Source organism: Oncorhynchus clarkii, chromosome 23 (genome assembly GCF_045791955.1).
Source record: "Oncorhynchus clarkii lewisi isolate Uvic-CL-2024 chromosome 23, UVic_Ocla_1.0, whole genome shotgun sequence".
In the NCBI taxonomy this organism is placed as follows: domain Eukaryota; kingdom Metazoa; phylum Chordata; class Actinopteri; order Salmoniformes; family Salmonidae; genus Oncorhynchus; species Oncorhynchus clarkii.
In genome coordinates this window covers 20,608,705-20,631,544 of record NC_092169.1, presented here as the reverse complement: position 1 = coordinate 20,631,544, position 22,840 = coordinate 20,608,705, and the positions used below count along the sequence as shown (strand labels likewise).

Below are 22,840 nucleotides of genomic sequence, written 5' to 3'. Positions count from 1 at the left end.
AACTCGATATGAAAACCCATACTCTCGTTTAGAAGGCTAACATCACATTTCATCTTCTCACAAATAGTTTAATATTTAATCAGATGTTTTATACCATATTCAGATGAAAACCCCATAATTGAGAAGTGTACACAACCAAAGACACAGTAATGTGTGTTTCTTGTCCTTCATGAGATCAGTGTCCACGGACCACTCCCACATTCTCAAAAACAGAAATATTGTTTAATTCTCCAATTCTAGGGATTAGGAGTTTTGGCAAGAAGGAGCCATGATATACACCCAAAAGGGCCACCTCGTGACAACTATATAGCCTGAAAACCCATATTGCCCAAAAAGTTATACTTTTGAATCATCTGTCAAAAAGAACATTCTTCCAAGAGTCAAATCAAATCAATCAAATCAAATGTATTTATATAGCCCTTCGTACATCAGCTGATATCTCAAAGTACTGTACAGAAACCCAGCCTAAAACCCCAAACAGCAAGCAATGCAGGTGTAGAAGCACGGTGGCTAGGAAAAACTCCCTAGAAAGGCCAAAACCTAGGAAGAAACCTAGAGAGGAACCAGGCTATGTGGGGTGGCAAGTCCTCTTCTGGCTGTGCCGGGTGGAGATTATAACAGAACATGGCCAAGATGTTCAAATGTTCATAAATGACCAGCATGGTCGAATAATAATAAGGCAGAACAGTTGAAACTGGAGCAGCAGCACGGCCAGGTGGACTGGGGACAGCAAGGAGTCATCATGTCAGGTAGTCCTGGGGCATGGTCCTAGGGCTCAGGTCCTCCGAGAGAGAGAAAGAGAGAAGGAGAGAATTAGAGAACGCACACTTAGATTCACATAGGACACCGAATAGGACAGGAGAAGTACTCCAGATATAACAAACTGACCCTAGCCCCCCGACACATAAACTACTGCAGCGTAAATACTGGAGGCTGAGACAGGAGGGGTCAGGAGACACTGTGGCCCCCTCCGAGGACACCCCCGGACAGGGCCAAACAGGAAGGATATAACCCCACCCACTTTGCCAAAGCACAGCCCCCACACCACTAGAGGGATATCTTCAACCACCAACTTACCATCCTGAGACAAGGCTGAGTATAGCCCACAAAGACCTCCGCCACGGCACAACCCAAGGCGGGGGGGGGGGGGGGGGGGGGGGGGGTTGCCAACCCAGACTGGATGACCACATCAGTGAATCAACCCACTCAGGTGACGCACCCCCTCCAGGGACGGCATGAGAGAGCCCCAGTAAGCCAGTGACTCAGCCCCTGTAATAGGGTTAGAGGCAGAGAATCCCAGTGGAAAGAGGGGAACCGGCCAGGCAGAGACAGCAAGGGCGGTTCGTTGCTCCAGAGCCTTTCCGTTCACCCTCCCACTCCTGGGCCAGACTACACTCAATCATATGACCCACTGAAGAGATGAGTCTTCAGTAGAGACTTAAAGGTTGAGACCGAGTTTGCGTCTCTGACATGGGTAGGCAGACCGTTCCATAAAAATGGAGCTCTATAGGAGAAAGCCCTGCCTCCAGCTGTTTGCTTAGAAATTCTAGGGACAATTAGGAGGCCTGCGTCTCGTGACCGTAGCGTACGTGTAGGTATGTACAGCAGGACCAAATCAGAGAGATAGGTAGGAGCAAGCCCATGTAATGCTTTGTAGGTTAGCAGTAAAACCTTGAAATCAGCCCTTGCTTTGACAGGAAGCCAGTGTAGAGAGGCTAGCACTGGAGTAATATGATCACATTTTTTGGTTCTAGTCAGGATTCTAGCAGCCGTATTTAGCACTAACTGAAGTTTATTTAGTGCTTTATCCGGGTAGCCGGAAAGTAGAGCATTGCAGTAGTCTAACCTAGAAGTGACAAAAGCATGGATTAATTTTTCTGCATCATTTTTGGACAGAAAGTTTCTGATTTTTGCAATGTTACGTAGATGGAAAAAAGATGTCCTTGAAATGGTCTTGATATGTTCTTCAAAAGAGAGATCAGGGTCCAGAGTAACGCCGAGGTCCTTCACAGTTTTATTTGAGACGACTGTATAACCATTAAGATTAATTGTCAGATTCAACAGAAGATCTCTTTGTTTCTTGGGACCTAGAACAAGCATCTCTGTTTTGTCCGAGTTTAAAAGTAGAAAGTTTGCAGCCATCCACTTCCTTATGTCTGAAACACATTCTTCTAGCAAGGGCAATTTTGGGGCTTCACCATGTTTCATTGAAATGCACAGCTGTGTGTCATCCTTATAGCAGTGAAAGTTAACATTATGTTTTCGAATAACATCCCCAAGAGGTAAAATATATAGTGAAAACAATAGTGGTCCTAAAACGGAACCTTGAGGAACACCGAAATTTACAGTTGATTTGTCAGAGGACAAACCATTCACAGAGACAAACTGATATCTTTCCGACAGATAAGATCTAAACCAGGCCAGAACTTGTCCGTGTAGACCAATTTGGGTTTCCAATCTCTCCAAAAGAATGTGGTGATCGATGGTATCAAAAGCAGCACTAAGGTCTAGGAGCACGAGGACAGATGCAGAGCCTCGGTCCGATGCCATTAAAATGTAATTTACCACCTTCACAAGTGCCGTCTCAGTGCTATGATGGGGTCTAAAACCAGACTGAAGCATTTCGAATACATCGGAAACAATCGGAAATCTGTATTTTTTACACCTTTATTTAATCTTTATTTAACTAGGCAAGTCAGTTAAGAACACATTCTTATTTTCAATGACGGCCGAGGAACGGTGGGTTAACTGTCTCGTTCAGGGGCAGAATGACAGATTTTTACATTGTTAGCTCGGGGGATTCAATCCTGCAACCTTACAGTTAACTAGTCCAACGCTGGAACCACCTGATTACATTACACTCCACAAGGAGACTGCCTGTTACGCGAATGCAGTAAGCCAAGGTAAGTTGCTAGCTAGCATTAAACTTAATTAATCTTAATTAATTAATCTTCTAAAAAAACAATCAATCAATCATAATCACTAGTTAACTACACATGGTTGATGATATTACTAGTTTATCTAGCGTGTCCTGCGTTGCATATAATCGATGCGGTGCATATTGTTGCTCCAATGTGTACCTAACCATGAATATCAATGCCTTTCTTAAAATCAATACACAGAAGTACGTATTTTTAAACCTGCATATTTAGCTAAAATAAATCCAGGTTAGCAGGCAATATTAACCAAGTGAAATTGTGTCACTTATCTTGCGTTCATTGCACGCAGAGTCAGTGTATATGCAACAGTTTGGGCCACCTAATTTGCCAGAATTTTACATAATTATGACATAACATTGAAGGTTGTGCAATGTAACAGGAATATTTAGACTTATGGATGCCACCCGTTAGAGAAAATACGGAACGGTTCCATATTTCACTGAAAGAATAAACGTCTTGTTTTCGAGATGATAGTTTCCAGATTCAACCATATTGATGACCTAAGGCTCGTTTTTCTGTGTGTTATCATGTTATAACTAAGTCTATGATTTGATAGAGCAGTCTGACTGAGCGATGGTAGGCACCAGCAGGCTCGTAAGCATTCATTCAAACATCACTTTTGTACGTTTGCCAGCAGCTGTTAATGACTTCAAGCCTATCAGGCTCGTGTAACCAATGTGAAATGTCCAGCTAGTTAGCGGGTTGCGCGCTAATAGCGTTTCAAACGTCACTCGCTCTGAGACTTGGAGTGGTTGTTCCCCTTGCTCTGCATGGGTAACGTTGCTTCGAGGGTGGCTGTTGTCGATGTTTTCCTGGTTCGAGCCCAGGCAGGAGCGATGCTATACTGTTACACTGGCAATACTAAAGTGCCTATAAGAACATCCAATAGTCAAAGGTTAATGAAATACAAATGGTATAGAAAGAAATAGTCCTATAATTCCTAGAATAACCACAACCTAAAACTTACCTGAGAATATTGAAGACTCATGTTAAAAGGAACCACCAGCTTTCATATGTTCTCATGTTCTGAGCAAGGAATTAGCTTTCTTACATGGCACATATTGCACTTTTACTTTCTTCTCCAACACTTTGTTTTTGCATTATTTAAACCAAATTGAACATGTTTCATTATTTATTTGAGGCTAAATTGATTTTATTGGTGTATTATATTAAGTTAAAATAAGTGTTCGTTCAGTATTGTTGTAATTGTCATTATTACAAATACATTTAAAAAAAATGTGCCAATTAATCGGTATCTGCTTTTTTTGGTCCTCCAATAATCGGTATCGGTATTGGCGTTGAAAAATCATAATCGGTAGACCTCTACTAAAAACGTCACTGGGCATATGGCCAATATACCACGGCTAAGGGCTGTTCTTGGGCACTACGCAACACCCAGAGGTGCCTTATTGCTATTATAAACTGGTTACCAACATAATTAGAGCAGTGGAAATAAATGTTTTGTCATAACCCGTGGGATACAGTCTGATATACATCGCCTGCCAGCCAAAGACCATTTAAAAAAAATACTGTTTACATGTGTACGTTGAAATGACCTGAAACGTCTTTTCAACGAAAACCGAATGTAGACGGACATCTTTGTAGTCGTCTTTTCAATGACATGAAAGATTCTGTCTTTTCATCTTTCAACCAAAACCGACCGTAGATTGGACGTCGGGCATAGCAGTCTTTTCAACTACATTTTGCTAGCTAGGTAATTGTCTGTGTCGTGTACAGTTCATGGATCATAAAAAGGCCTAACAATTTTCAAATGGCAACTTTAATTACGATTTTCTCAACAAAAAAAAGACAGAATGGTAAAAAATAGCTACATTTCCAACATTGATCGCAACTATGTTGGAAATGTGTATGTATATTTTTCTTATCAACCACCAACATAACTACAATTTTATTTCAAATAGAATGTGGGATTTCAATTTATCATTCAGAGATCTGTGATTTAATTAAAACAGCAAAATTAGCAAAAAAAATTGCGACAAAAAATGTATTTTCTCGACTTCCGTTGTATTACGCGCTGAAATCACTGACTTCTAAGCATTGTAAACAATCTTATTTTGGCTTAGCCAAGAGCTAAGGTTACATCACGATTATATTATTTACAGATCTGTGCATTTGCGCAGGCTTTTGACAGTTCAATCGATTCATTTTGTGGCTGAAGAGTAAAAAATGGCGATGGACGGTGGCATGTCCACGTCTCCATCAGGACTATCGTATCACAATGTTGGGGACTTCTACCCCAGAAAATTCGGTTCCAAGCCGGACGTGGTGCCGTCCGGGGTGACCGAGAGGAAAGTTGGTCCCCTTGATAAACCTGACATGGTGGCGGTGGACGTTGTCAACATCAACGACTCAGGTAGCTGCTAACGTTACCGGTAGCTAGCTAGCTAGTTGTGTTATGCTAGCTAGCCAGTGCAATGCAATTTAGTTGGAGTAACTAGCTAGCTGTCTAGCCACGTTTAGCTAGCACCATATACAGCTGTGAAGCCTCTTTCCACAACTGTGTGTCGCTAGTAAGCGAACTAGCTAAATCTTCACTTTGGCAATGAATAACAATACACTAGCTAAGACAATATTTGCTTTAGAGTTTACCTGAATTCCGTGGCAAAGCTAACTAACGTTAGCAATGCTCTATCATCTAACGAACGCTATGTAACGTTGTCCTTTGTATATTCTTTATATATACTTGTGTTCCCCCATGTACTTTTTGTATTGATTTGTTCTTAATAATAAAAAGTACAATCATAAAAAAATATATATATATATATCTCAACGTTAAAAAGTTTAGCAAGGCCAGGAAACCAAAGCAAAGATGGTGGATAAAATTAAGATGTCCAACTCAGGACGTTTACCATAGGAAAAAAAGGGTAAGTTCTGGTCTGCTTAACCGGTTTGCTCTCACATAGGCACAATTTCATTAGAATCTGCGTTTTGTCAGAGAGGGTCCACTCCTGTCATAGGAATACAGCGATTTTGCTTATTCCCGCCGTTGGGACAACTCTCATTGTTATATACAGTATCTCTGGTCTGCTTAGTTCATTGGCTGTATTTCAACCAGAACAAATGCGGGAGTGCGATGTCTCGCTTCCTTTTCCGCCTCTGACCGAAGCAGCTATACAGTTGAAGTCGGAAGTTACATACGAGTCATTAAAACTAGATTTTCAACCACTCCAAACGTTTATTGTAAACAAACTATAGTTTTGGCAAGTCGGTTAGGACATCTATTTTGTGCATGGCACAAGTAATTTGTCCAACAATTGTTTGTAGACAGATTATTTAACTTATAATTCCCTATATCACAATTTCAGTGGGTCAGACGTTTATGTACACTAAGTTAACTGTGCCTTTAAACAGTTTGGAAAATTTCAGAAAATTATGTCATGGCTTTAGAAGCATCTGATAGGCTAATTGACATCATTTGAGTCAATTGGAGGTGTACCTGTGGATGTATTTCAAGGCTTACCTTCAAACTTAGTGCCTCTTTGCTTGACATCATGGGAAAATCAAAAGACATCAGCCAAGACATCAGAAAAAAACTTGTAGACCTCCACAAGTCTGGTTCATTCTTGGACAGTCAAGATGCTGAAAAAAATGTCGCATGGGCCCTTAGATCCTCAAAAGGTTATACAGCTGCACCATTGAGAGCATCTTGACTGGCTGCATCACCGCTGAGTATATGGCAACTGCTTGGCATCCGACCAAAAGATGCTACAGAGGGTAGTGCATATGGCCCAGTACGTCACTGGGGCCAAGCTCCCTGCCATCAATGAACTATACCAGGCAGTGTCAGAGAAAGGCCCAAAAAATTGTCAAAGACTCTAACCACCCAAGTCATAGACTGTTCTCTATGCTATCGCATGGAAAACGGTACAGATGCACCAAGTCTGGAACCAACAGGATCCGGAACAGCTTCAACCCCCAATCCATAAAACTGATAAATAGTTACTTAATTAAATAGTTAACCAAATAGCTACCAGTAATATTTGCATTGACCCTATTTCACTACCTCTTTTGTCTCATCACATAGACAGTTAAAAATATAGATAAACTCGCTTGGTAAATAGTATTGTCTGCAGCTTATCATGAGGGATTCTATCTCAGATGAGCAAAACCCCAAGACTTCCTTAAATTTAGAGATCACGCCCCAGCAGACACACACCTCCCCCTTAACCTTACCCGAAGCTGCTGTTCGGTCGAGACGATCTATAGTAAAACCATCTAGATGTGTGTTATCCATGTTCTTGTTCAACCATGACTCCGAGAAACATAGGATATTACAAGTCTTCAGGTCCCGTTGAACGGAACTCGTCCAGTTCTCTAGTGGTTGTATGTTCGCCAATAGAAAGGAAGGTATAAGCGGTTTATTTAGTTGCTGATGTAGTCTCGTCAGGCAGCCCGCTCGTTTGCCTCTCTTGTGCTATGTCTTCCTCTTTCAAGTACCGGGGATTAGGCCCTGGTCCAGAAGGAGCACTTCCAGAGATGCCGACTCATTGAAGTAGAAACCTTCAACCAAATTGAAGTTAGTGATCACTGTTGTGATGTCCAGAAGCTGGTCATATGAAATTATGGCGGAAATATGATGTAAAAATGACAATCAACTTTTAAAAAAACATACAAAATAGAAGAATTGGTCAGGAGCCCGTAATACTGCAGCTATCTACTGCAGCTTCATCTTCCATTGTCGCATCGTAGCACCCCCTCGCTGCACAAGATACGACCGGAAATTTCTGGCATGCCAGAGAAGTAATCGGGACCTAAGATTCTGATCAGCAGAGCGCAATCCCATAATTGCACGTCTTTCACTCGCTCACATTATGCGACCTACGACGTCTTGGTTGTAGCCTACGATGTTAGGATGTACCTGCAGTCCCCGGAATTTGTTGTGGATCCCAAACTGGCTCCTCCGTTGCGATGTCCCCTGAATGCCCATCTGCTAGCTTGCTAGCCGTGGCCCGCTAGCTGTCTAGAGCATATTGGACTGTTCGCTTAAGTGGCCCATCATACAAATTCTTTGGCCACTATACCTATTCTGCCAATTGACCTGGATAACTTTTACCACACGAAGCCCTGCTGATCCACGACAACTGGTCTGCAGACATAACAGCACGAGGGGGCTACAACAGACTTTACTCCATCGTAACGTCCCTCTAAGGCCCTTCTGCTAGCTTGCTATCCACGGCACGCTAGCTGCCTGAATCACCGTGTCTCTGGCCCGAGCCACTCACTGGACCCCTATGATTACTCGGCTACGCATGCCTCTCCCTAATGTCAATATGCCTTGTCCATTGCTGTTTTGGTTAGTGATTATTGCCTTATTTCACTGTAGAGCCTCTAGCCTTGCTCAATACACCTTAGTTAACCCTTTAATTCCAACTCCCACACATGCAGTGACCTCACCTGGTTTAAATTGTTTCGAGAGACAATATCTCTCTCATCGTCACTCAGTGCATAGGTTTACCTCCACTGTATTCACATCCTACCATACCTTTGTCTGTACATTATGCCTTGAATCTATTATATCGCACCCAGAAACCTGCTCCTTTAGCATGTAAGATATTAAAAAGGCTTTTCGGCGAAAGCATAAAAAGCTATTATCTGATGATAGCACAACAGTAAACAAAGAGTAGCATATTTCAACCCTGCAGGCGCTACACAAAACGTAGAAATAAAATATAAAACACGCCTTACCTTTTGACGAGCTTCTTTTGTTGGCACTCCAATATGTCCCATAAACATCACAATTGGTCCTTTTGTTCGATTTAATTCCGTCCATATATATCCAAAATGTTAATTTATTTGGCGCGTTTGATCCAGAAAAAAACAGCTTCCAAATTGCGCAACGTCACTACAAAATATATCAAAAGTTGCCTGTAAACTTTGCTAAAACATTTCAAACTACTTTTGTAATACAACTTTAGGTATTTTTAAACGTTAATAATCGATCAAATTGAAGATGGGTCTATCTGTTTTCAATAGAGGACGAGAGGAAACTAACGCTACTTTTCAAGTCTTGCGTACGGTGGAAAATATGTTTTTGGTCAATAACAAAAGTTTATCTCAATACGTTGTTATATACCCTTTGTTGGCAATGACAGAGGTCAAATGTTTTCTATAAGTCTTCACAAGGTTTTCACACACTGTTGCTGGTATTTTGGCCCATTCCTCCATGCAGATCTCCTCTAGAGCAGTGACGTTTTGGGGCTGTTGCTGGGCAACACGGACTTTCAACTCCCTCCAAAGATTTTCTATGGGGTTGAGATCTGGAGACTGGCTAGGCCACTCCAGGACCTTGAAATGCTTCTTACAAAGCCACTCCTTCATTGCCCGGGTGGTGTGTTTGGGATCATTGTCATGCTGAAAGACCCAGCCACGTTTCATCTTAAATGCCCTTGCTGATAGGAGGTTTTCACTCAAAATCTCACGATACATCTCCCCATTCATTCTTTCCTTTACTCGGATCAGTCGTCCTGGTCCCTTTGCAGAAAAACAGCCCCAAAGCATGATGGTGTTCTTTGGATGCAACTCAGCATTCTTTGTCCTCCAAACGCGACGAGTTGAGTTTTTACCAAAAAGTTATATTTTGGTTTCATCTGACCATATGACATTCTCCCAATCTTCTTCTGGATCATCCAAATGCTCTCTAGCAATCTTCAGACGGGCCTGGACATGTACTGACTTAAGCAGGGGGACACGTCTGGCACTGCAGGATTTGAGTCCCTGGCGGCGTAGTGTGTTACTGATGGTAGGCTTTGTTACTTTGGTCCCAGCTCTCTGCAGGTCATTCACTAGGTCCCCCTGTGTGGTTCTGGGATTTTTGCTCACTGTTCTTGTGATCATTTTGACCCCACGGGGTGAGATCTTGCGTGGAGCCCCAGATCGAGAGAGATTATCAATGGTCTTGTATGTCTTCCATTTCCTAATAATTGCTCCCACAGTTGATTTCTTCAAACCAAGCTGCTTACCTATTGCAGATTCAGTCTTCCCAGCCTGGTGCATGTCTACAATTTTGTTTCTGGTGTCCTTTGACAGCTCTTTGGTCTTGGCCATAGTGGAGTTTGGAGTGTGACTGTTTGATGTTGTGGACAGGTGTCTTTTATACTGATAAGTTCAAACAGGTGCCATTAATACAGGTAACGAGTGGAGGACAGAGGAGCCTCTTAAAGAAGAAGTTACAGGTCTGTGAGAGCCAGAAATCTTGCTTGTTTGTAGGTGACCAAATACTTATTTTCCACCATAATTTGCAAATAAATTCATAAAAAAATCCAATGTGATTTTCTGGATTTTTTTTCTCATTTTGCCTGTCATAGTTGAAGTGTACCTCGGATGAAAATTATAGGCCTCTCTCGTCTTTTTAAGTGGGAGAACTTGCACAATTGGTGGCTGACTAAATACTTTTTAGCCTCACTCTATACACAGTCCGTTAGGAAAGCAAAGGCTAGCATTTTCAAACAGAAATTTGCATCCTGTAGCACAAACTCCAAAAAGTTCTGGGACACTGTAAAGTCCATGGAGAATAAGAGCACCTCCTCCCAGCTGCCCACTGCACTGAGGCTAGGAAACGTCACCGATAAATCCCCGATAATTGATAATTTCAAGAAGCATTTTTCTACAGCTGGCCATGCTTTCCACCTGGCTACCCCTATCCTGGTCAACAGCCCTGCACCCCCCACAGCAACTTGACCATACCACCCCCATGTTCTGAAAGAGCTGCAAAATCTGGACCCCTACAAATCAGCCGGGCTAGATAATCTGGACACAAACTTTTTTAAATGATCAGCCGAAATTGTTGCAACCCCTATTACTAGCCGGTTCAACCTTTCTTTTGTATCGTCTGAGATCCCCAAAGAATGGAAAGCTGCCACGGTCATCCCCCTCTTCAAAGGGGGAGACACTCCGATTAATCGGAATGGCCGATTTCAAGTTTTCATACAATCGGAAATCTGTATTTCAGGGGCAGAACGACAGATTTTTACCTTGTCAGCTCGGGATTAAATCTTGCAACCTTAGTTAACTAGTCCAACGCTCTAACCACCTGATTACATTGCACTCCACAAGGAGACTACCTGTTACACAAATGCAGTAAGCCAAGGTAAGTTGCTTAGCTAGCATTAAACTTATTTTATAAAAAACAAACAATCAATCAATCATAATCACTAGTTAACTCCACATGGTTGATGGTATTACTAGTTTATCTAGCGTGTCCTGCGTTGCATATAATCGATGCGGTGCGTATTGTTGCTCCAATGTGTACCTAACCATAAACATCAATGCCTTTCTTAAAATCAATACACAGAAGTATATATTTTTAAACCTGCATATTTAGCTAAAAGAAATACAGGTTAGCAGGCAATATTAACCAGGTGAAATTGTGTCACTTCTCTTGCGTTCATTGCACGCAGAGTCCGTGTGTTTGCAACAGTTTGGGCCGGCCTAATTTGCCAGAATTTTACATAATTATGACATAACATTGAAAGTTGTGCAATGTAACAGGAATATTTAGACTTATGGATGCCACCCTTTAGATAAATTACGGAATTCACTGAAAGAATAAACGTCTTGTTTTCGAGATGATAGTTTCCGGATTGGACCATATTAATGACCTAAGGCTCGTATTTCTGTGTGTTATCATGTTATAACTAAGTACGATTTGATAGAGCAGTCTGACTGAGCGATGGTAGGCACCAGCAGGCTTGTAAGTATTAATTCAAACAGCACTTTCGTGCGTTTGCCAGAAGCTGTTTATGACTTCAAGCCTATCAACTCCCGAGATTAGGCTCGTGTAACCAATGTGAAATGGCTAGCTAGTTAGCGGGGTGTGTGCTAATAGCATTTCAAATATCACTCGCTCTGAGACTTGGAGTGGTTGTTCCCCTTGCTCTGCATGGGTAACGCTGCTTCGAGGGTGGCTGTTGTCGTTGTGTTCCTGGTTCGAGCCCAGGTAGGAGCGAGGAGAGGGACAGAAGCTATACTGTTACATTGGCAATACTAAAGTGCCTATATTATGAAAAATCATAATCGGTCGACCTCTACTCTCGACCCAAACTGCTACAGACCTATATCTATCCTACCCTACCTTTCTAAGGTCTTCGAAATCCAAGTTAACAAACAGATCATCGACCATTTCAAATCCCAACGTACCTTCTCCCCTATGCAATCTGGTTTCTGAGCTGGTCATGGGTGCACCTCAGCCACGCTCAAGGTCCTAAACGATATCATAACTGCCATCGATAAGAGACAATACTGTGCAGCTGTATTCATCGACCTGGCCAAGGCTTTCGACTCTGTCAATCACCACATTATTATCGGCAGACTCAACAGCCTTGGTTTCTCAAATGATTGCCTCGCCTGGTTCACCAACTACTTCTCTGATAGAGTTCAGTGTGTCAAATCGGAGGGCCTGTTGTCTGGACCTCTGGCAGTCTCTATGGGGGTGCCACAGAGTTCAATTTTCGGGCCGACTCTTTTCTCTGTATACATCAATGATGTCGCTCTTGCTGCTGGTGACTCTCTGATCCACCTCTATGCAGATGACACCATTCTGTATACTTCTGGCCCTTCTTTGGACACTGTGGTAACTAATCTCCAGATGAGCTTCAATGCCATACAACACTCCTGCCGTGGCATCCAACTGCTCTTAAATGCAAGTAAAACTAAATGCATGCTCTTCAACCGATCGCTGCCTACACCTGCCCACCCAGCATCACTACTCTGGACTGTTCTGACTTAGAATATGTGGACAACTACAAATACCTAGGTGTCTGGTTAGACTGTAACCTCTCGTTCCAGACTCACATTAAGCATCTCCAATCCAAAATTAAATCTAGAATCAGCTTCCTATTTCACAACAAAGCATCCTTCACTCATGCTGCCAAACACCCTCGTAAACGGACTATCCTACCGATCCTTGACTTCGGCGATGTCATTTAAAAAATACTCTACTCAGCAAATTGGATGCAGTCTATCACAGTGCCATCTGTTTTGTCACCAATTCCCCATATACTACCCACCATTGCGACCTGTATGCTCTCGTTGGCTGGTCCTCACTTCATATTCGTCGCCAAACCCAGTGGCTCGAGGTCATCTATAAGCCTTTGCTAGGTAAAGCCCCGCCTTATCTCAGCTCACTGGTCACCATAGCAACACCCACCCGTAGCACACGCTCCACAGGTATATTTCACTGGTCACCTCCAAAGCCAATTCCTCCTTTGGCCGCCTGTCTTTCCAGTTCTCTGCTGCCAATGGCCCGAACAAACTGCAAAAATCACTGAAGCTGGAGACTCATATCTCCCTTACTAACTTTAAGCACCAGCTGTCAGAGCAGCTCAAAGGTCACTGTACCTGTACATAGCCCATCTGTAATTAGCCTATCCAACTACCTCATCCCCATACTGTTATCTATTTTATTTATTTTGCTCCTTTGCACTCCAGTATCTCTACTTGTACACTCATCTTCTGCACATCTATCACTCCAGTGTTTAATTGTAATTATTTCACCACTATGGCCTATTTATTGCCTTACCTCTGTTATCCTACCTCATTTTCACACACTGTATAGAGACTTTTTCTATTGTATTATTGACTGTATGTTTGTTTATTCCATGTGTAACTCTGTTGTTTGTGTTGCACTGTTTTGCTTTATCTTGGCCAGGTCGCAGTTGTAAATGAGAACTTGTTCTCAACTTGCCTACCTGGTTAAATAAAGGTGAAATAAATAAATACAAATCATGGCAAAATCGCAGTTAAAAATGGTCTAATGTATGGCCAGTTTAAACCAGACCAACCAGGTTATTGGTGACATTTTGAAAAACATGCATAGTCAGACATGCGTCGTCCTGGTATCTTGAAAATAAAGTTGGATTAAACTTCACTTTGTGTACAGTCCACATCAGTCATCTGTTGTTTTTCATTTTTCATAACCAAATACTTTCTTTGCAGATATCCCAATCCACAGAAAAAAGCAAGAAACTGACACGTATTTGCTGGTAAGTTTTCCTTTTAGCCACATTTGTTCTTTAATGAGGTCCGGAGGGCGTTACTGAAAAAAATGTGAGAGAAAAAATTCCTCCATCCATTGTTTTTGCCATTTCCGATGCTCCCTGACTTTATAGTATTCATTTAGGTGATTTATTAGTGAGCTGTACTCTGTCAAGAACATTTCCACACAATTTATTTTTTATTTGATTTCAGTCATAAAGTATATTGAGTATGTCCCGTCCCCCTCCACCCAAATGCCATGTGTTTGACACCACTGGTCTAAAGCAGAATTTTGTTTTACAGGCAGCCTACTGTAGCTAAATACAAAGCATAAACACTAGATGGTGGTGCTTCTCTCTGAGTCCTTAATCTCACATCCTACCATGTGACTGTGTGTTTGTGTGGTACCCACAGGGCACTATACACCCATTCCGGAAGACGCACAGATCCTTCTTTGGGAAACTCTCTCAAGAATTCCGCTTGGTGACTTCAGACAGACGGGTAAGGAATTAGTAAGGGGTGTGTGCATGCGTGTACATTAACATGCCACAGAGACAACTGTCCCACAGTGCTCTTTGTTTTGGAATTCCTCATCCCTGTATAATGACACTTACTTTATTATTGCATTATTCTGGTAAGCTGTTTAGACACCTCATTTCATAGGCAAGCACCCTAACACCATGTTAATCGTTCAAACGTTTTTAGTTGGGGGCAGCAGCCCATTATTTGGTTACACCACCCCAAAAATATTTTGCAGCGTCACACAATAGAAAAGTGAGTAGTCAATCATTAAGTCATTCACAATGCTTTATTAAGAAGTGTGATAATAGACTACTGAGATGGTATTCATTAAATTCGTTGTTACCTCTAACAGGTCCAGGCAGGAATGCATGATTCAACATATTTTAATATTCATCCTAATCCAGTGATTGTCATGAATTTTAGGTTGACAATTAGACTATTCTTGCTATAATTTACGGTTAAAATTATGCTGCAGAATAGAGATGAATTTGCCTTAATCTTTATGTGCACTAATATTACATATAGGCCTAATTCAATTAACCACCTGAGGAAGTGGAAACTCAAAATAGATGGCCAACTCTAGATAGCTAGATCGCTAACTCTAAAAATGACACCTACTGCTTGTAGCAATGTATGAATCAGTAAATGTAATGTCTTAAAAAAACATTGCATCGGTAGTAGTGCCTAGGAATGTGTAGCTGGGAAAATCAGAAGCAGGCTAGCTCAGTATTTAGAAACTGATGAATTGACACATTGACCAAAATTGAACATGTTGCAAATATTAGTTTAGTTTATTCACTAATAATAAGGCGACTTATCGACTTGCCCAGACATGCATGCAATAAGCAAGCTAGCTAGCTAAGTAGATAGCTATGTGAAATGTTAGCAAAGTTGATGATAACTAAACCTTTCATCTGTGGTGTTAGCTAGCTAGCTAACGTTAGCTGGTTATCAACATGCACCATTTTCTTCCTGATCATGATTTTTTTTATTTTTGTTATGCTATACTGAACAAAAATATAAACACAACATGCAACAATCTCAACGATTTTACTGAGTTACATGGGTGGGCCTGGCAGGGCATAGACCCACCTGATGGGGAGCCAGGGCCAGCCTATCCGAATGCGTTTTTTCCAACAAAAGGGCTTTATTACATACAGAAATGCTCCTCAGTTTCATCAGCTGTACGGGTGGCTGGTCTCCGATGATCCCACAGGTAAAGAAGCCAGATGTGGAGGTCCTGGGCAGGCATGGTTTCACTGAGATTTTCAACCTGTCCCTGACCGAGTCTGTAATACCAACATGTTTCAAGCAGATCAGCATAGTCCCTGTGCCCAAGAACACTAAGGTAACCTGCCTTAATGACTACCAACCCGTATCACTCACGTCTGGAGTCATGAAGTGCTTTGAAAGGCTGGTCATGGCTCACATCAACACCATTATCCCAGAAACCCTAGACCCACTCCAATTTGTATAGCGCCCCAACAGATCCACAGATGACGCAATCTCTATTGCACTCCACACTGCCCTTTCCCACCTGGACAAAAGGAACACCTACGTGAGAATGCTATTCGTTGACTACAGCTCAGCGTTCAACACCGTAGTGCCCACAAAGCTCATCGCTTAGCTAAGGACCCTGGGACTTAACCACCTCTCTCTGCAACTGGATCATGGACTTCCTGACGGGTCGCCCCAAGTGGTAAGGGTAGGGAACAACAAATCTACCATGCTGATCCTCAACGCGGGTGGCCCTCTGCGTACTCAGTCCCCTCCTGTACTCCCTGTTTACTCATGACTGCATGGCAAGCCCGACTCCAACACCATCATTAAGTCTGCCAACAACACAACAGTGATCACCGACAACGATGAGACAGCCTATAGGGAGGAGGTCAGTGACCTGGCAGTGTGGTCAAGACAAAGTAGATGATTGTGGAACACAGGAAAAGGAGGGCCGAGCACGCCCCCATTCTCATCGGTGTGGCTGTAGTGGAGCAGGTTAAGAGCCTCAAGTTCCTTGGTGTCCACATCACCAACCATCTGTCATGGTCCAAACACACCAAGACAGTTGAGAAGAGGGTACGACAATGGCTATTCTCTCTCAGGAGACTGAAAAGATTTGGCATGTGTCCTCAGATCCTCAAGAAGTTCTATAGCTGCACCATCGAGAGCATCCTGACTAGAGGTCGGCCGATTAATCGGAATGGCCAATTAATTAGGGCCGATTTCAAGTTTTCATAACAACCGGAAATCGGTATTTTTGGACACCGATTTTGCCTATATTATTATTGGATACCTTTAGGGTTATTTATTTTTTACACTTTTATTTAATCTTTATTTAACTAGGCAAGTCAGTTAAGAACACATTCGTATTTTCAATGACTGCCTAGGAACGGTGGGTTAACTGCCTCGTTCAGGGGCAGAACGACAGATTTGTACCTTGTCAGCTCGGGGGATTCAATCTTGCAAACTAAGTTAACTAGTCCAACGCTCTAACCACCTGCCTCTCGTTGCACTCCGCGAGGAGACTGCCTGTTACGCGAATGCAGTAAGCCAAGGTAAATTGCTAGCTAGCATTAAACTTATCTTATAAAAAAAACAATCAATCAATCATAATCACTAGTTAACTACACATGGTTGATGATATTACTAGTTTATCTAGCGTGTCCTGCGTTGCATATAATCTGACTGAGCATACAAGCATACAAATATCTGACTGAGCGATGGTAGGCAGCAGCAGGCTCGTAAGCATTCATTCAAACAGCACTTTCGTGCGTTTTGCCAGCAGCTCGTCGTTGTGCGTTGCGCTGTTTATGACTTCAAGCCTATCAACTCCCGAGATTAGGCTGGTGTAACCGAAGTGAAATGGCTAGCTAGTTAGCGGGGTGCGCACTAATAGCGTTTCAAACATCACTCGCTCTGAGACTTGGAGTAGTTGTTCCCCTTGCTCTGCATGGGTAACGCTGCTTCGAGGGTGGCTGTTGTCGATGTTTTCCTGGTTCGAGCCCAGGTAGGGGCGAGGAGAGGGACGGAAGCTATACTGTTACACTGGCAGTACTAAAGTGCTTATAAGAACATCCAATAGTCAAAGGTTAATGAAATACAAATGGTATAGAGAGAAATAGTCCTATAATTCCTATAATAACTACAACCTAATACTTCTTACCTGGGAATATTGAAGACTCATGTTAAAAGGAACCACCAGCTTTCATATGTTCTCATGTTCTGAGCAAGGAACTTAAACGTTAGCTTTCTTACATGGCACATATTGCACTTTTACTTTCTTCTCCAACACTTTGTTTTTGCATTATTTAAACCAAATTGAACATGTTTCATTATTTATTTGAGGCTAAATAGATTTTATTGATGTATTATATTAAGTTAAAATAAGTGTTCATTCAGTATTGTTGTAATTGTCATTATTACAAATAAATTAATAAAAATCTGCCGATTAATCGGTATCGGCTTCTTTGGTCCTCCAATAATCGGTATCTGTATTGGTGTTGAAAAATCATAATCGGTCGACTTCTAATCCTGACTGGTTGCAGCACCGCCTTGTATGGCAACTGCTCGGCCTCAGACCGCAAGGCACTACAGAGGGTAGTGCGTACGGCCCAGTACATCACTGAGGCCAAGCTTCCTGCCATCCAGGAGCTCTATAACAGGCCGTGTCAGAGGAAGGCCCTAAAAATTGTCAAAGACTCCAGCCACCCTAGTCATAGACTGACTTCTCTCTGCTACGGCATGGAAAGCGGTACCAGAGTACCAAGTCTAGGTCCAAAAGGCTTCTTAACAGCTTCTACCCCCAAGCCATAAGACTCCTGAACATCTAACCAAATGGCTAGCCGGACTATTTGCGTTTTTACACTGCTGCTACTCTCTGTTTATTATCTATGCATAGTCACTTTACCTCTACCTACATATACATATTACCTTGACTAACCTGTCCCTGCACATTGACTCTGTACCGGTACCCCCCGTATATAGCTTTGCTACTGTTATTTTATTATTGCTCTTTAATTATTTGTTATTTTTCTATTTTCTTAAATTGTTTTATTTTTAATTATTCACGTGTTTACTTCAGTTTATTTAGTTAATACTTTCATAACACCTATTTTTTTTCTTGAAACTGCATTGTTGGTTAAGGGCTTGTAAGTAAGCATTTCACTAAGGTTTACCTACACCTGTTCGGCGTATGTGAAAAATAAAACTTTATTTGATTTGTGGAGACTGCTCTCCCTAGAAGCCGTATGGAAGAGACTGGGTTAGATTCTATAGAACCAGAGAAACTGATCAGGGTAGAGTCAACAGAGTTCACTTCACATGCATGGAGAAGAGACTAAGTTTCCCAAAAAGAACGTTCCTTTGGCGGAGAAAGTGTAGAGTGGTGTCTTTCTTCATAACGGTGTGATGATGTGTGATTATTTAGGTTAGGCTTACTGTGGCTTGACACTGGGTGTCTGCTCCATCCATGCACTAGGCAGTGGGAGTCTTCCAGACTGATGCTGCTGTTGACCTGGCAGTAAAACTCTTCTCTCCTTCTGTGCTGCTGAGTAGCCTTACATTTGTCTGGATTAAAGCTGATGATGAAGTACATGACGTAGGCATATTATCTACAGATGATATATCAGCGACAGTGTTCTGTTACTCAGGGAGGCTGATGTTCCTGAAGGTGTTTGCGAGTGTCACTCCAATGTAAGATCTAACCTAGATATGTGATGTCTAAAGAACAACCCTCAGGAAAAAGATTTGCCAACATGTTTACTTGCAATATCTCCTTCACCCAGAGGGTGGCAGTGACATCTCGTTGTTTCCTGCTTTCCCAGAAAGTGTGTGTGTGTGTGTGTGTGTGTGTGTGTGGGGGGGGGGGGGGGGGGGGATTGTATGTGTTGGGCAGCATGCTGTTGCTCTGTTTGCACACTGACACAGGCAAAGCGATCTACAGGGCCCTGAAGCTGCAACAGGCCCACACACACACACACACACACACACTTCAGCTCCCATCTCTATCCCTGGCTCCAGCTGTCACAAGACGCCCTAGTCCTGTCATAACACGGTGCACTGCAGTAATTGTAGATTTCACAGCACTCCAAGGACAGCCACTGACTCCAACACAAAGTGACAGACAAAGACGTGGTGGATAGCCTTGAGTTTGTACCGTCCTCACATTTTTGCTTTCCATTTTGTACGTGGTTTGTCTGCAACAAAGCATTCCCTGAATTGGCAAATTAACAATACAATATTATTAGATTAGCCTAACTAACAGATAGGTTAGGCAATGCCATAACAAATCATCCACCTGCATTAGCTATTAATGCACCACTCCAAGCAATCCTATAGATCTAAATGAATTCATTGGTTTAGAAAGCTCTGGTTAATGTTCTGTTTGTGTTTTAGTCATGGAGAATCCTGGTGTTCGGGATGCTGAATGTTCTTTGTACTGGCTGCCTGCTGATGTGGTGCAGCTCCACCAACAGTATGGGTGAGTACTCATCTACATGACACAGTGTTCCACACAGCCAGCCAGGCAGAGTTAGCCTAGAGGTTAGAGGGCCCACTGAGTAAACAAGGACATCTATGGACTACAGCTTTGGATACTACGTAGTAGAGTACATCAGTGAGAACACTATGTACTGACATTGTTCTGATACTGTGCTCAGACATAATTCTGTTCTCCATTAAGTTCTTCACCTAGGGCACTTGCAGTTCCCACCATTTATAGTGATTATTCTCCAGCTTCCTAGATCCACTCATGATGTCACGTATCCAGAGGGGGAGAGATCCCATATTATAGAGTCCTGCTGACCCATAGGAATAGTAATTAATCTACTATGTTCTGACCTCCCACCCCCGCGCAGATTAGATCTCTGCTGGTGTTGCAGTGTTATTGTGATGGTGTGTTCAGGGCTCTAAAGTGCGACCATTTTGGCCGCATATGCTCCTAAATATTTTGCTGTGCGGCTATTAATTTGGGAGGACCAGTGGGCCTAAAAAGAAAATCATCCAGATGTAATGATGCAGAAAACAGGATCCCTCATTCAAGTTAAGTAAAAAAATTAAAAATAAAAATAGTTTTAAGAGCAGCAATGAAGTAAGAGTAGCGAGGCTATATACAGGGGGTACCGGTACAGTGTGCGGGGGCACAGGTTAGTCGTGGTAATTGAGGTAATATGTACATGTAGGTAGAGTTAAAGTGACTATGCATAGATGATAACCATAGAGTAGCAGCAGCGTAAAAGGGGGGGGTATAGTCTGGGTAGCCATTTGATTAGCTGTTCAGAAATCTTATGGCTTGGGGGTAGAAGCTGTTAAGAAGCCTTTTGGACCTAGACTTGGCGCTCCAGTACACTTGCCGTGCGATAGCAGAGAGAACAGTCTATGGCTAGGGTGGCTGGAGTATTTGACAATTGTTAGGGCCTTCCTCTGACATCGCCTGGTACAGAGGTCCTGGATGGCAGGAAGCTTGGCCCCAGTGATGTACTGGGCTCTACGCACTACCTTCTGTAGTGCCTTGCGGTCGGAGGCTGTTGCCATACCAGGCAGTGACGCAACCAGTCAGGATCCTCTCGATGGTGCAGCTATATAACCTTTTGAGGATCTGAGGTTACATAATTTTTCATGTGTTGGTTTCATGAGCTGAATTAAAGATTCCAGCACAAAAATATTATTTCTCTAAAATGTTAAGCACAAATGTGTTTACGTCCCTGTTGGTGAGCTTTTATCTTTTGCCAAGATAATCCATCCATATGACAAGTGTGGCATATCAAGAAGCTGATTAAACAGAATCATCATTACACTTGTGCTGGGGACAAAAGGCCACTCTAAGGCCACTTCTCAGGGAAGCTCATCTGTGTGCTCGTCGTCCTCACACCGGCCATCACAAGTCATGGAGGCAGTCAAATTCCACATGACCATTTAGTCACGGTAATTAGGCGTCTCCAATCTCTGATGCTGCTGATGGCCATAGTAGTCTACCAAACTTGCTAACTGCCTGGTACTCAGCACTCTATTGTCCCTCTAATCACTCTGACACCAATGCAAATGTAATAGAAAATCTAATCAAACAAACACTTCATGAGAGCTCATGTTGCGCAACATATATATATATTTATTTTTATTTTTTATTTTAAATTTTTTTATTTTACCCCTTTTTCTCCCCAATTTCGTGGTATCCAATTGTTGTAGTAGCTACTATCTTGTCTCATTGCTACAACTCCCGTACGGGCTCGGGAGAGACGAAGGCTGAATGTCATGCGTCCTCCGATACCCAACCAGCCGTACTGCTTCTTAACACAGCGCGCATCCAACCCGGAAGCCAGCCGCACCAATGTGTCGGAGGCTACACCGTGCACCTGGCATCCTTGGCTAGCGTGCACTGCGCCCGGCCCGCCACAGGAGTCGCTGGTGCGCGATGAGACAAGGAGATCCTTACCGACCAATCCCTCCCTATCCTGGACGACTCTAGGCCAATTGTGCGTCGCCCCACGGACCTCCCGGTCGCGGCCGGTTACGACAGAGCCTGGGCGCGAACCCAGGGACTCTGATGGCACAGCTGCCGCTGCAGTACAGTGCCCTTAACCACTGCGCCACCCGGGAGGCTGCGCAACATTTCTATAGGCTATCCAATTGCCGCTAATAGAAAGAGGATTCCATCGGGTTTCTATAGGCTAGGCCTACCATATTAAGCACATTGATTATATTTACAACAGGAGTATAGCCTACCTTGCTGGCATGAAAACAAATCCCCGGGAAAATCGTCCTCAATTCGGTATTTAACCTCTAGCGTCGAGCAATCCCGTATCCGAGAGCGTAATCATAGCCTCAAGCTCATTACCATAACGCAACGTTTCCTATTCATGAAAATCGCAAATGAAATGAAATAAATATATTGAAACACAAGCTTAGCCTTTTGTTAACAACACTGTCATCTCAGATTTTCTAAATATGCTTTAACCAAATCTACACAAGCATTTGTGTAAGAGTATTGATAGCCTAGCATAGCATTAAGCCTAGCATTCAGCAGGCAACATTTTCACAAAAACAAGAAAAGCATTCAAATAAAATAATTTACCTTTGAAAAACTTCAAATGTTTTCAATGACGAGACTCAGTTAGATAGCAAATGTTCATTTTTTTCAAAAAATATTATTTGTGTAAGAGAAATAGCTCCGTTTTGTTCGGAGGGTTTGGGTTTACTTGATAGCTACCTACACAAATAGCTAGCTAGAACAAAGTGTTAATAAGATAAATTCATTTAAAAAGGATTAAAAGCAATACAAATAAGTTATCCATATATAGTCGAGCATATATGTTTTAATAAGGTTTGTGTAACTTCTTAAATTAAAGCACATTAATCCGCTTTACAAGGGGTGTAGACTAACTGGCATCTAA

At 42.5% G+C, this 22,840-nt stretch overlaps 1 protein-coding gene across 1 annotated transcript in view; it reads left to right on the top strand.

Moving 5' to 3' along the window:
* The first annotated feature begins 4,620 nt into the window (after positions 1-4,620).
* The window catches only part of LOC139381436 (zinc transporter 6-like), an 83,372-nt gene continuing 65,152 nt past the window's right edge, over positions 4,621-22,840 (top strand). Inside the window, exons 1-4 of the mRNA XM_071124952.1 lie at positions 4,621-5,313; positions 13,893-13,939; positions 14,346-14,432; positions 19,848-19,932. Of these exons, the coding sequence (XP_070981053.1) occupies positions 5,127-5,313; positions 13,893-13,939; positions 14,346-14,432; positions 19,848-19,932 (406 nt within the window). The 5' untranslated portion in view covers positions 4,621-5,126. The remainder of the gene's footprint in view (positions 5,314-13,892; positions 13,940-14,345; positions 14,433-19,847; positions 19,933-22,840) is intronic.